Below are 13,824 nucleotides of genomic sequence, written 5' to 3'. Positions count from 1 at the left end.
ATGTGCTTGATTTAAATGTTAGCTGAAGGAGTCTGAGCAGACGTCTCGCTATCTGTCTGTCTGGAGAAGTTTGGGACACTGTCTCTTTTATTGTACTTTGATTCTCTGAGAGGAGCAGACAGTTGTCCTGGAAAAAAAACCCAAATGTTATCTGGTTATCTGGTCAAGAGTTCATGCAGTTTTGTTGGCTGTTTTCCTAAATTACTTTTGGCTGAGCCACTCTTGCTGTTTCACACCTTTGTGGATTTACTGATGTATCTGTGTTAATGTGGAGGCACTCACACTGTCATTGGTGTCTTTATGTTATTTTTCTTTCTGTGCTTAAGATTGCTCGGTGTCTTTTCCTGTGGTGTTGTGTTGTACGGCACATACTCTGTGTGGTTACGCATTTCTATATGAACATTCAGGGTAAGTACACTGCAGTTTTGTCCCGGTGCCACTCGCACAAGTGTGATATGAAGGAATCCCGACTCACTCCGGTGTGTAAGTTGCAGCTCTCCCACAGTGACGCACTCGATCCATCTGTGAGCCAAAAACCACCAACACCAGACCCACCTCCATCGCCATCATAGCGGTGTTGCCTACCTCCCACCTCGTGTCGTGCTACATCTCGCTCATACCACTCATTGTAACCTGGCCTGTTTCCCACAGGGGAGTTCTTTCCTGGGGTTGGGGTGGGGTTTGACACGCAAGGTGGGATGGGATAGGTTGGGGCAGGGTGGGGTTGGTTTCCTCGTCCTCCTCTCGCTCCACCTAGTTTTCTCTCCGTGTCTCAATTTGATGTTCACCTGTTCCTCCTCCTGAATCTTTTGATCATTTCCTTGTCATTGTTTTCTGTCCGTGCTGCTTCTCCTCCTCTACCCTCCCTCTTCCTTTCTGTCTCTCCATCTCTGCTTCTCACTGCTGCGATTAACCGGGCTCTGTCTTTATGTCGTATGTCCTTTTAGGCCCACGCCGTGCATCGCTGGCTAATCGATCAGGACAGTAGTGTGAGCTCTGAGATGCCGGATGGCCAAGGAGTATGGCACTATGATGATGAAGTAAATATCTGCAACACGTATATCTGGCTTTTCCTCTTTCTTTATATCTATATGTATATATTATGTATTTATGACAAATGTTGTATCTGTCACTTAAAGTTTGTGTCACTGTTGTTGCTCTGCTGTTGTTGTTGTTTTTTATCTTTATCTCTCTTGTTTCTTTTTGTGATGTGTTGCTTTATGGTACTGTAGTTCTGATTCCTTTGACTTTCTAGTGTTGCCGTTGTGATGTGAGCTGATTCAGTCAGGTGTCGTGGGATCAGGCTGGAGCTTTTTCTTTGTTCCTGTCTTTGCTTGACGTATCGTACTAACGTGCTGTTCCTAATTTATTTGATTTGGTTTGTTATTGTTTTTGCGTTCCTTCTTTTCAGTTAAACGTAATACATATAACCTTAGTGTGTATTTGTGTGGATATTAATCTGGATATCGTCTCTGTGATTTCTCTGAAATTAATGTTCTCAAGCAGCATATTACAAGACAAGAGTCCACGGGGAAAATATAGCTTTGATGTACTTTTAAAATGCTTCATACGAGTTACAAATAGGTATGCGCTTCCTGCTATGGAAAAAAAAGTACTTTGCACAACAGTTCACAGTAGAGATAACAGACAACAGTCCAAGTATTTTTCCTGTGGGTTCTTCTGATTTCTAAAATATGCTTGTGTCATTCTGTGTTCGTGTTTAGGGTTAGTTTAAAGTTCGTGTGGGTGTGTGTGAGAGCGAGAGTGCGGGGATGTGCTTTGGAGTTGATCTCTTTGTCCTGTGAGTTTGTGTGCATGCTTTTCCGTCCTTGCATGGCTTCGATCTGTGTATTAGAAGAAAGTCTGAATGTCTGTCCTGTGATGTTCCTGTTAAGTGCTGTCAGTGTTGTGGTCTTGCCTGGTTGCCTGCCTTTGCCCGTGCCTTTGATGTGTCAGTGTTGTGTATTGTGTCTGTGCGTATTTTATGTGTCACTATGTTTGTCATGTGCTGTTCCTGTGTTTTGTCTGTTTTTATCTGTTTAAACAGTCTGGGATAGGTTTGCCCAAGGTGTTATTGCACCACATCTAGTAGATGATCTTGAATCCGTTGTCCCTTGTTGGAGGAAAGATCATCTAAGTGCAATAAGGCTGCTGGGAAACTTGCTCCAGACGACTCTTGCCCCTGATGATTTCCCCTCAGATCCTAGCTCCCCCTTGCTCCCGTGTGAAATTCCTAAAGCTATTCTCCTTACCTCCATATTGCTCCCAAACACTTTGGAGCACTATTGGGTTACCCTTCACAGAAACCCAGTTAAACTTTTCTCATCTTACACAGTTAAGTACGTAAACCATTTGGAAGTGCAGCGACTTAAGAACAAATATATTTAAAAAAACAAGGTGAGCTGAGCACATTGAACACCGTCAAGAAAACACACCATCATGAAAAGCAGCCCAGCATACAACAATATGGAGTCCTTCCCTTGGTTATGCTCTTGAATGCGTGTGCACTGGCCAGTTGTATTTTTCCTTTATTGTTTTGAATGTTCTTTTATCTTTTGTTTGAATGTGTGAAAGCTGATATTTTATTTATTTATTTCTCTCTGTCACAGCTAGAAATATATTGTTAGGTTTGTAGTCATTGTCCATATAGCGTTGCATTTATCTGGTTATAAATATTACCACTTTGGAAAAACCCTGATGGCTTACGTAAACATAATAATCATCAAGTGGGTTGTACAATAAAGAGTTCCTAAGTCTTTTTGGGAAGGGTTAGTGTGATTGCTGGCTGTAAGCATGAACATTTAAGCACCTGTTACCTGAGTAAAAGTCTTCTCACGTGCCCTTAGCTATTGCAGCAGAGGAAAGCAGTAGTGGCATAAACCAAGCTCCTGCAAAAAGATGTCTGCTTCCCACTTATCAGTCTCTAACACTGTAGGTCTGAAAATGTAATAAAACTGACAAAATCTAACAAAGCAACAAATGTGAGGATTTTGATTATTCAGGTTCTAAACAATTAGTTTGTTTTAATCATAGACAATATACATAAAAGTCCAATAGAAAAAACTCATTTTTGCATCTTGGCCACTGCTATGATGATTTTTAGGAGTCAGGAATTCTGGCAAGCTAACACATAAAGCTTTATTAGCGATTTGCATCCATATAGATCTTGTAACTGCATGTGATGATCATCACACAGACAAAAATATATACAAATAAACATCCAAATATAATAATAAAATTTCACTAGCCAAAAGTGGAGCACTCATGTGCAATTAAAGATATAGCAAACAATAAATCTGGCCAGGTCATTGCATCAAAAGGCACTAAAAGACACCAAAACCTTGAAAAGGTCCAGTTCAGCGATTCCATAGTTAGTGAAGAAGCCTATCAGAAGCCTCACAGCTTCAGTCATCTTTGCTAGCATCTGCGTGTTTGTCAGAACAGCCACTCATCTATTATTGCACACTTTAAGAACGAATTTTAAGCCTGTAAAAAAAGGCCAAACTGTAAACACATTTCTGCTGTTATGTTGGGCCTTATAACATCGGTCTGAGTCTCGTTTGGAGGACATTTGAAAAACTGTCTTAAACATAAATGCAAAGAAGAGAAATCAGAATTCAGAATCAGACTCACAGCTACAATAGGTTAACTTGTTTAGTGCTAAACATGACATAAAGTCTTTCTCACAGTTTGGCTACAAGCAGCTTCTTTTTTCCCCCCAGTTTTGTTTTTGTAAAGCTTTGCTGGTGTGTAAAAATAATTCTTGCAACTGAACAACCAGCCAATGAAATGTAAAGACTTTTTACATTCTGGGTGAACCTGAATAACTGCTTCTTTTATGCAAATACTTCACAATTAGCAGTGAACTGGACGTGTGTCATATATTGAAATCATAGTAACTTTGTTTTATGACCTGGTCAGACCTAGTTTTAGCACATGTTTAATCAGTAGAACCAAAGCTACAAAAATGAATGAACCTACATTGTATATTGCTGCAAGCTCACTCCAGCTAGTTTTGTTCATAGCTGTCACCCCAAATAAGTCCAAAAGCATTAAGCAGCATCATGCAGATTGGCTTGGTGATATAAAACTCAGACAGGTCCCACAAACCATGACTCTTACCCTGAGCTGATGTAATTTACAAAAAATCCAGCCCTTCATCCAGTGCTCCACCCTACCCTGCCCCCTCCTGTACACAGATTTGTGTAAAGCCCCAACCCTTGTGCCACCATTGATAGGGCTGGGCTGGGCCGGGCTGGAGAATATCCCTTATCATCCCACAGCTCTAATTACCCCTCAGTGAGTCCTTGGAGACAGATGCTCAGAGAGCCAAGCCCCATTCGTCACAGTACGGCTGCATTGTAGATTTAATATGAAATAAAGCAAACTATCACACCCTGCTCTGTCACATAAATTCTCCTCCGTCTCAGTTTCTTTTTTCCAGCTGCTCCCTGGCCCACTGTAGATGTAGACTACATTAGGAAGCCCATTCATATCCAGCCACCAGCAGTTGGCTGTAATTTGTTTCGGCTAGGGGGGCAGAGTGTAATTTACATGTGAAAGGCCATGGCGCATTCAAATATTGTAACTCTGGTTTTTGTCCCAGGGTTACTGATACCAGCTTCACAGAATTCAGATTAAAGGTTTACTGCTTTTGTGCCAGACTGCAGAAGTTGTGTAATGTCTCAGTTGGCCTCAGCCCAACGTTAAAGAGGAGACAGGAGAGCAGGACTCTCCTCGTCTTGCTGACCCATTAGGAACTGATCATTTCTGGCTTTTTGCTATAGTGAGATCCCTCACGGGAACAATCTGGCCTGTAAAGAATGATTTCAGTGGAGCCATACTAAGCTAGGTCACTGAATATGTATGTCCCTCATCCAATCTTTTATAAATCAAAATGTTGTTTCCATTCTACGTAAGTGTAAACATACATTTCTGACATGATAACCTTAAGGCTGAACTTTTAAAGATTTAATGAAGCCAGGACCAGATGTCTCTTTCTGCTCACACGTTTTTTAAAACTTCTTTTTTTAGCTTAACCCCACAATATTACACTCCTCTGTTTATGGGATTATTTGCCTTCAAATGATGACTTCCATAACTCAAATACCTTTACCCACTACTTCTTTTATATACTTTTTTTTTTACATTGGTTGGACTTTCCAACTGCACTATTTGTTTTTGTTTGTGTCCATTTAAACCCAAAGGCATCTTAGATATCATCACCACTATTTATATGTATCCTTACCTGACAAAAAGACAGTGAGAAAGAGAATGTGAGCAACAATTAATGTGCATGCATGCGTGCATGTGCATGTGTTTAAGATGAATGTGCAGAGTGCATGGTTAAAGGTGGAAGTATACTCCAAAAAGAAAATGCCCGCTGAAAGCCCTCTGAATTCAACAGTTTGTTAGATACTTTATGCTTTTATACACAGGAGGTGTAATGGTGGGCTTCCCCGTCCTCAACATGTACCCATATTCTTACTTCCACACTGTCTGCATTATCAGTGATGAAGACCTGGTGACCTGCCTAAAAATAGTTCCAGCAGAGAAAGACTGAAATAAAAAGTGAAAAAGTGAAATACATATATATACGTTAACAATGGCCAGGATACATCGCCTCAGTGTTTCACAGACAGAATCTCCCTGTTTGACATTTTCATGTGAACCCCGTGAATGTTCAGCGCAGACCAGGGGAGGAAATCCAGTCTCTCTGCTCTCTACACCAGTGATATTCAGTCATTTTCATATGGTTTCATTTGAATTTACAAACAGGTAAAACAGGCTATAGCTATACCTCGACAGCTTTTAATCACAAGGAAGTAAATAAGATGCTCAAACAAATTCAGACACTCTAAGTGCATTTTGTTATGCAGCATTTTATTTTCATTCATTCATCACCATAAAAATATCTTAATAAACACAGTAGATTGTGTCATTAAATCAGTTCCCGTTATTGTAAAACAGTCTCTTCCTGTATTTTAGTTTAGGCCAACTCTACCAGAAGTTCAAATTAAAGAGCCAAAAAAAAGTGATTTGACTTACAGATATCTGGTTTAAATTTCAGAATAAAGTTGTTTATAAGTACAAGTTCTGAAGTTCTGATTTCTGACTCATTTCTGATGTTTATGGCCACCTCAACCTGGTTCTTCAGAAAAAGGCAAAACGAGCTTGATGGAAATTTGTGTCTGCCTTGGGCCCCTAATGGTTTGGGCAGAGTTGCATATCTGCCACATTTGATTGTACATCCAGGTTTAAATGCACTCACCCTACTTTAATTACCAGCATCTCTCAACACCCCCAAATGTTGTAAGAAAATATATAAACATCTAAACGTCCCTACAAACATTGTTTGATGATACGTTGCACGACATTGTTCAGTTTGAGTATACCGCTGCCCGAATTGAATGCTTGCATTATGGAAGGTTGCTGTGAGCTACGTACACCCCTCAGCCACAACATTAAAGCTACTGACAGGAGAAAGAAATATCAATACTTCAGTTTCGGGAAAATGCGTCTCCTTTTGCTTTTATGCAGATCTTACTTAAATATATGCCACCAACTGTCCACTTGTACCAAGCAGAGCCCATATGGCAATGGCAGCAGCATTTCCCAGCAGAACGCTGACCTCTGCCGCAGCCTAAAAATGAACAGGAATTAAAGTTAGGACCGAGAACCCCAAGTATTGACCTAGCTTCAAGCTTCCGAGATCCTAATCCAACTAATTATCCCCAGGAACGTCAGAACAAGCCGAATACAAAAAGGCCACAACCCATAACCCACAGGATCCAAATGATCAGCTGCCAACATCCCAGTGCCTGGCACAGCAGACACCCCCAGAGGTCCTGTGGACCCGTTTTGGCAGTATGATGGGGGCTGACACAATATTAGGCAGGTGGTGGTTTTAATGTTGTGGTTGATTGGGGTATGTGTGTGTGCTGAATGAAAAGGGTGTGTGCACCTGCATGTAATGCGCTGTGGGTGAAAGTGTGTGTGTGTGTGTGTGTGTGTGTGTGTGTGTGTGTGTGTGTGTGTGTGGTGTTAATTGATGCAGGTATTTCTATGAGTGTGTGAGTGTTTGGATCTGTAAATGTAAGGCAGTGCTAAAGTTGTTGAGTAGAGGCAGCTGAGTGATTGACTCCAGCTTTAAAAGACTTCTTTGGACTCCACTTGCACTGATTGATAAGAGCGTCTCCCTTAATTGCAACATCTGTCCCCAGAGGCAAGATATTAAATGCTGAAGTGGAAAACGACATGATAGACACATCAAATATGTATTCATTTTTTAATCAAGAGCAGCCTGTGTATTTGGGTATGAATGGGTCATTTACTGCTGTTGGCAGTCGCTCCACCAGTTTAGTTTCAATAACACAGGAAGTTTATGCATATAGAGTTGTGGGTGTCTGACTCAGCAAAGCAATGCAGATTATGCTGTCATACTGTCAACAAGACTGTGCAACAAATGAAGATGTTGTGCACAAATCCACTGCAGCACAGACTCACTGACGCTCCCAAGGCGTGTTTATTTATCACCGGACCCCTTTGTTTCCGCTTTGTTGCGCACCTCTTGCTCTTTCCACTCGTCTCCTCTTTCATCTTTGGATTCTTTGCTGCTTCCTCTCTCTGGGGTGAGGAATGGGACTGATGGTGCAAGGCAAACCGAAAACGAATGTTTGGAAATGTCACTGTCCCTGTACAAATGTTAATGACATGCTACAAGACCTAGACCGGTTTAAAACATACCCCAGTGCAGAAAGACACGGGCAGTCACTGTGCATATAATCCTTTTTAAAGTGTATTAATAAATTATTTTGTAATTCTACTTTTTTCAGTCATACATTAACTGAACTCATTTGGCTGAGTTTGGTCCTTTTGTTATGTAACCATCTGACATACCAGGAAATTAAATGGAAAACAGAAGAAGATATTGCAGTAACAATCTAGCTAGGTAGCTGTCACAACAGTGTAGTAACTATGCAGTTACCACATAAACAATATACAAAGTTTGTTAAAGATAAATTTCCGAAAAGTAACCTGCTGATTTGAACGGTATTTATGTCTTTGTATGAGTTAGCTGATTAATAACAAGAAATTGCCCTCTTATTATTGTTTTTATTATTTTAAAAATGGCTTTAGTTTAGTTTGCCTACATAAAAGAAAAATGAAACTCTTATTGTCACATTGTAACCTTCATCAAGAAAGCTCTAAAATAATTAGACATTAAAGACAGAAGCTAAGTAACAATAAAATGTTATGTAGTGTTTTACTTCTTGCTCTGCTTCTCTTTCTCAGAGGAACAATGGAGTTTATATTCTTCAGGGTCTTACAATCTTATTGCATTATGCCCAACTTAAATTGAGTTAAATCAGCATTGGAAGGTGAACTCGTCGTCCTGGTGGGGTTCATATCTTGTAGTTTCAGGACAGTACATTAGTTCTGAATAGAGTTTAAAAACTCAGGCCACTTCACCTCTATGTCTATTAATCAGACTGATTGAATTATGGTCTGGCTGCTCGGATTCTGTCTGAGGCTGACTCAAACCCAGTAGTGAGTGATGGTCAAGATGCTTTATTTTCTCAGCAAGAGCTCCGGCACTGCGTACATACAAAACAAGAGAGGGAGACATGGAGAGTTGTGAAGACATATATTCTCTCCACAGTGATTCTCTTTCTCTCGCCTCGTGCACATCCTCCCTCTGTATTTCCCTGACTCTACTTGTCCACTTATGAAGATTAATAGGAGCCCGGTCCTGTGCTGACATATTGCGGCTGTCATTCTTCTCTATTGCTTTCATCTTTTCTGCTATCCTTCCTCGAGTATTTCTAACTTCCTGTTTTTTGTCTTCCACAGGTCAGTCTGGCTTTGTCACATTGAGGCGCATGTGCGTTTGTTCAGGTGACCGTACGCCTGACTATGTATGTATATGAGCGTGAGCTACCTATGCTGAATTAAATAGCTCTTTTCTCAGTTCAGAAGCCAGGCAAGCTTAATGTGTGGAAGTGCTGAAGTACAGGATAAGCCACTGAATGTGTGTGTTTTGTGTGTGTACTTGTGGGTGTGTATGAGAGAGAGAGACTGTAAGGTTTTTGCCAAGGCTGCAGTATCAGCCCAACCCACCCCATCCCTGATATGAAGCTGCTACTGGCCAAAGCTGCAGAGCATTGTGCTGCCACTAGAGGGGCATTACAGCATTCTGAACCTGTGCAACCTTACATAGAAATAGCATTATGTTGGAATTCAAAGAGAATATGGTATAGAGTTTTGTCATTATGACTGATAATGCACGTGTTTTCTGCTTTGAAAATGTTGCCTTCAGAGAATGCATTTTGTTATTTTTACTTAAAGATTTTTTTTCCTTCTTTTTTTCCAAATGAATCCTCTCCGGTTTCCACCAGTATAGTTCCTACTGCTATTGCTACTTCATATGTTTGATCCTAAAATGCTAACTTTAGGTCTGTGATGTGAAATAGTGAGAATAGGTACAGACTACAGTATGTGGCTTTTTTTCTTTACAGTTTTTTTTCTCTCTGATCACTGTTCTCTGAAGCATCAGGACACGGGCAATAAACCACCACAAGCACCACACGTGGACAGTCGCAACCCTTTATCCTGCAAACAAGAGGAGCGTGACACAGGGTGCAGAGGGCATGTCTGTCTCCAACTTAAATCAACCCTGTTACAAAACAGCAGTGTGGCCTGAGCTCGACAATGACCTGAAATCACTCTCAGTTAGATCTCTGTCTCTTTAAGAGAATAAATAAGAATACATCTTTGTGCAAGGGTGTAAGAGTTACAGCCTAGATGGGGACTAAATGATTGATAACACAGCTTTAAAAACTCTCACCTGCATTAGAAATAAAGCACAGCAATGCTTTACATATATTTATCCTTGTTGAATCCTTCATGTGTTATTAGCTTTTAAAGGTTGAGGTCTATGTGACGAATCAAATGGGATCATTTTGTCTAAAATAAGGAAGTCCTAGAAAATGCCAGCGTAGAGGACATAAAGATCAAATTGTTTGGAAATCACCTATATTGGATGGGCCATGTTTGCCGCATGGATGATGACTGGCCAATCAAACCCTGATAAATGGGCAGCTGGCTGAAGGGACAAGAAAAGTTGGTCGGCCACTAGTTCGCTATGAGGCCACCTGCAAGAGTGCTCTTACAGATTTAAGCTGTATGGTTAGTACCGGTAAGCAGAACAGGTGAGTTCTGACCCACAACATCTGTCACACAGTTGACTTAAAAAGGAAGAAAAGTCTTGCAGGAAAGCCTGCAAAGCACCATAATCAAAAATCCTACTATAATACCTCATAAACTATTGACTACTTGATTGTCTTACTGTGTCATGAGTAACAATGACACTTTTAAGCTGACTGCACCTGCTGAGAAAAACTCAGGTGGGTCTCATCACTCACTTAATTCTGCCACACCTTTGGGGAAAAAGTCTTATCAACAAGGATCTGAGAGGTTATCATTCTTCCCCTCATATAATTTGCGTTACTCTCTGCTGGCTTGGCAAGAGTAGGCTGATGTTAGTACGCTTCTTGGAGAAGCATGGGATAATTTGTCATGTCTTCATGGGCATTAGTACTCGTTGTCCACTGCCTCAACATTCTTTTTCACTGGAGCTCTCGTCACTGTCCAAACTCAATTCTGTGGACAGCACAGACGTCCCACGTGATGTTTTTGCCCAGGTCACGGTCCAGTGGTACTGAGTAGTGTATAGCCTCCTTTCTGCCATGCCCCCTCCTTCATCTCTCCTACTAGCATTTATCTCTCTGCATGGTTTTGGCAGCGATGTGCTTTTCCCAGCATTTAGCCAGGAGAGGGAGAGAGGAGGGGAGAGGGAGAGAAAAGGAGGTCCTTTCAAGCGAGGAATGACGGACGCTTTATTAAAAGAGGCAGGGCCTTTTGAGAGCCTGGCCCCTCCGTGCTCCCCCCCACCCCTCCACCCCATGTGTCTGGCCCCATTGTCACTGGGCGGTGGCAGCAACCCCCCCACCGGGCGCTTTGTCACTGTAAGTCACCTCGCAGACTGAAACGGACCCACTCGGAAAAAACACACCCATTCGCCACAGTAACTCTGCACTATTCTGGTATTCTGCCTGGTCTTAGAAAAAAATTGATTGTCTGGCTGTCACAAAACATACAGGAGACACAGCGATGGGCGTGACATGCGGGCAAGCAGGGACAGGAGAAAGGAGGGATAAAGTTGGGGTGACACAGAGTGTCGGGGTGCAACAAATGTGAAAGGTGGAGGGGACAGAAGAGGTGGACAGCAGAGCAGAGTGTGATGGAAGACCGAAAAAGGGCACGAAACGGGTGGGGTACATGAGAAAAGTAAGGATAGTTCAAACTATGAGTGGAAATGGAGCCGAGAAGGAACACGGATGGAGGCAGGAAATCCACGGGCAGAGTGTGGGGGTGCCCATTTGTTTTCGGCTGCGTGTGAAATGTGTGTCCTTAGATACAGGCAGCATTCCTCCAGAGATAAACCCCTGGGCCCCCCATCCCCTCAACCCCCACCCTACCCAATATCTCCACCCACCATGCTTACTCAAGTGTGTGTGTCTGGGCGTGTGTATATGTGTGTGTGAGTGGTTTTCGTGTTTACGTTGGATGGGGGTCTACGTGCCCTGTACCGCAGCACTTGCAGGGGGCAACAGAAAAGACAGCTGTGTGTTTGAGAGAAACAGAAAACGTAAGAAAGAGAGAGTGGAGGGCCAACAGGCATGCCAGTCAAGAGCGTCACTTTTGGAGTGAGTACACAGACTCTGCTGTTCTCTGTCTCACCTTCTTCTTGCTGCACTCGTACTGTATCTCTTGTCCTGTAACTATTCCTGTCTCTTCATATGACTGTATGTCTCTCTAATACTCGTTCTGCTGTCTTTTTTAATAGCATTTTGCTCCACTGTAAAATCATTGCATTTTCTCAGCTGTAATGCACCTGCCAGCGTTCCCTCTCTTAACCTTTCTACATCACACTGTGATGGTCCAGTACCTTTTTCTCGCTGGCTTTGCTCCCTGTTTTAAATCCTTTCCTTTCATATTTTCTTTATCTCACACATGAATATTGATGTATTGGTATTTGTTTCAGCTCATTTTATTCAGCACACGGCTCTTTCTGTTGGCTGTCTGTTTGCAAAGTGCCATTCTTATTCTCTGTCTGTCCACATTAACTGTTTGGGAGCGTTGTCTTCAGCGCTGCTTTCACTGCCTCTCCTTTTCAGTCCTGAACAGGGCCTTGTTTTTAAGAAGAGAAAAAGTAACACAAGTCCTGGAGGAGTAAACATTGATTCTGCTCATTGAGAATCTGATCTGTTCTTTATGGACTACACACCAGCTTCATGCGGTTTTAATCAAACATCTATAGAGGTGATTGAGTGCTAGAAAAACAGCCTATTTAGACGTGGGAGTGAGTTTGGTTGCTTGGGAGTATCTTTGAAAATTGTCATGCATGTGCACCCAAGATTAGTGTAAGTGCGTATACATGTGGGTGTGTGTCATGTTCTGTTTCCAACCTTAATCTTGTTTTTGACTTAATTTGTCTGTTTGATGTTCAGATTGTACCAGGATTAGCTGCGGTAAGTAAACCAGAGGTCGGTAAAACTGATTAGAGGGTCGGTTAATGAGAGCTTTAAGTGTGGCTTTCATGTGCTCACCCAGTGCAGGTAATGGCAACACAGGGCACAGACTCACAAGGCCTTACTACTTGAGTTCGTGTGCTTTTTTTGTGTTTCCTGGAGTTTATCTGCAGTAAAAGAAGAAGTGATTGTAAGAGTTTACTCTTGACGATGCAGCTTCTATGTGTCGTTTATTGGCGTGAGGATGAACTACAGATATAGTCACCATGCAATCAGTGAAGGTTAAACTTCTCAGAACCATCCACTGTCTGGAGGTTTTTTTTTTCCACTTCTATTAGTGTCTGTACAATTAGACCTTGCCAAAGTGAATTGCCAAATAGAAAAAGTAACTAATAAAGGGTAAATATATAAAGTAAAGTTGGGCTTTTATCCTCTCTGAGATCCAAGTCTTCATCAATGATGAAAAGAGACCCTGATCTGAATATAAAATTTGTGGAGTCTTGGCAATAAGGGAGCAAACATAGATGAATTTTAACTGACGTGTTTTAGTTAGAAAACTATTTGATTATATTCCAAAAGTCACTTTATTTTTCTTTATAATATAATATAATATAATATAATATAATATAATATAATATAATATATCATTAGGGGTAAGGCTATGTTTACTTACAAGTTTGATATTTTACTTAGCTAAAAGTACTCTATATTTTTAAAAATGAATTATGAAGAAGACCCATTTCTTGCTATCTCTAACTGCTACTTTTAACATCTAGAAAGCATTTTAATGCAGCAGCTGGTTAAGATGTAAAAAATGTGTGGTTTTGCGCATCAGTAGTTTAATTTATGAGAAAAACATGAAGTCCATATAAAATTATTGCATATTTTATAGGTAAATTCAGGGAAAAGGCAGTAGTTACTATTACAGTCATATAAATGTGGTCAAGAAAGAAAAATACAATGTTTCCAGTTAAAAAAAATTAGGAGTTGTAATGTAAATGTAATAAAAAAAAAAGTGTAAAAGCCCAGCAAAAAAAACAAAACAAAAAACCTACAACATGAGGTTTACTGGGTTTCTGTAGCGATTGATTAAGCTGCAATACTGAAGCAATACTCAGTGTACAACAAAGATTTATACAAAGGCAGTTCTACAGTGGTAGATTTAAAAATAAATAAATATAGATATAGATATAATATATATATTTGTGTGTGTGTGTGTGTGTGTGTGTGT

The 13,824-nt window shown here is 41.0% G+C and overlaps 1 protein-coding gene across 1 annotated transcript in view; it reads left to right on the top strand.

Moving 5' to 3' along the window:
* Positions 1-13,824, top strand: part of ank1a (ankyrin 1, erythrocytic a) — an 83,722-nt gene that overhangs the window by 32,017 nt on the left and 37,881 nt on the right. Inside the window, exon 2 of the mRNA XM_026187581.2 lies at positions 948-1,040. Coding sequence (XP_026043366.2) covers positions 948-1,040 — 93 coding nt within the window. The remainder of the gene's footprint in view (positions 1-947; positions 1,041-13,824) is intronic.

The sequence above is a fragment of the Astatotilapia calliptera genome, chromosome 12 (genome assembly GCF_964374335.1).
Source record: "Astatotilapia calliptera chromosome 12, fAstCal68.1, whole genome shotgun sequence".
Lineage (NCBI taxonomy): Eukaryota > Metazoa > Chordata > Actinopteri > Cichliformes > Cichlidae > Astatotilapia > Astatotilapia calliptera.
Note: the sequence above shows the minus strand (reverse complement) of the source record. Positions and strands in the feature narration are given on the sequence as shown.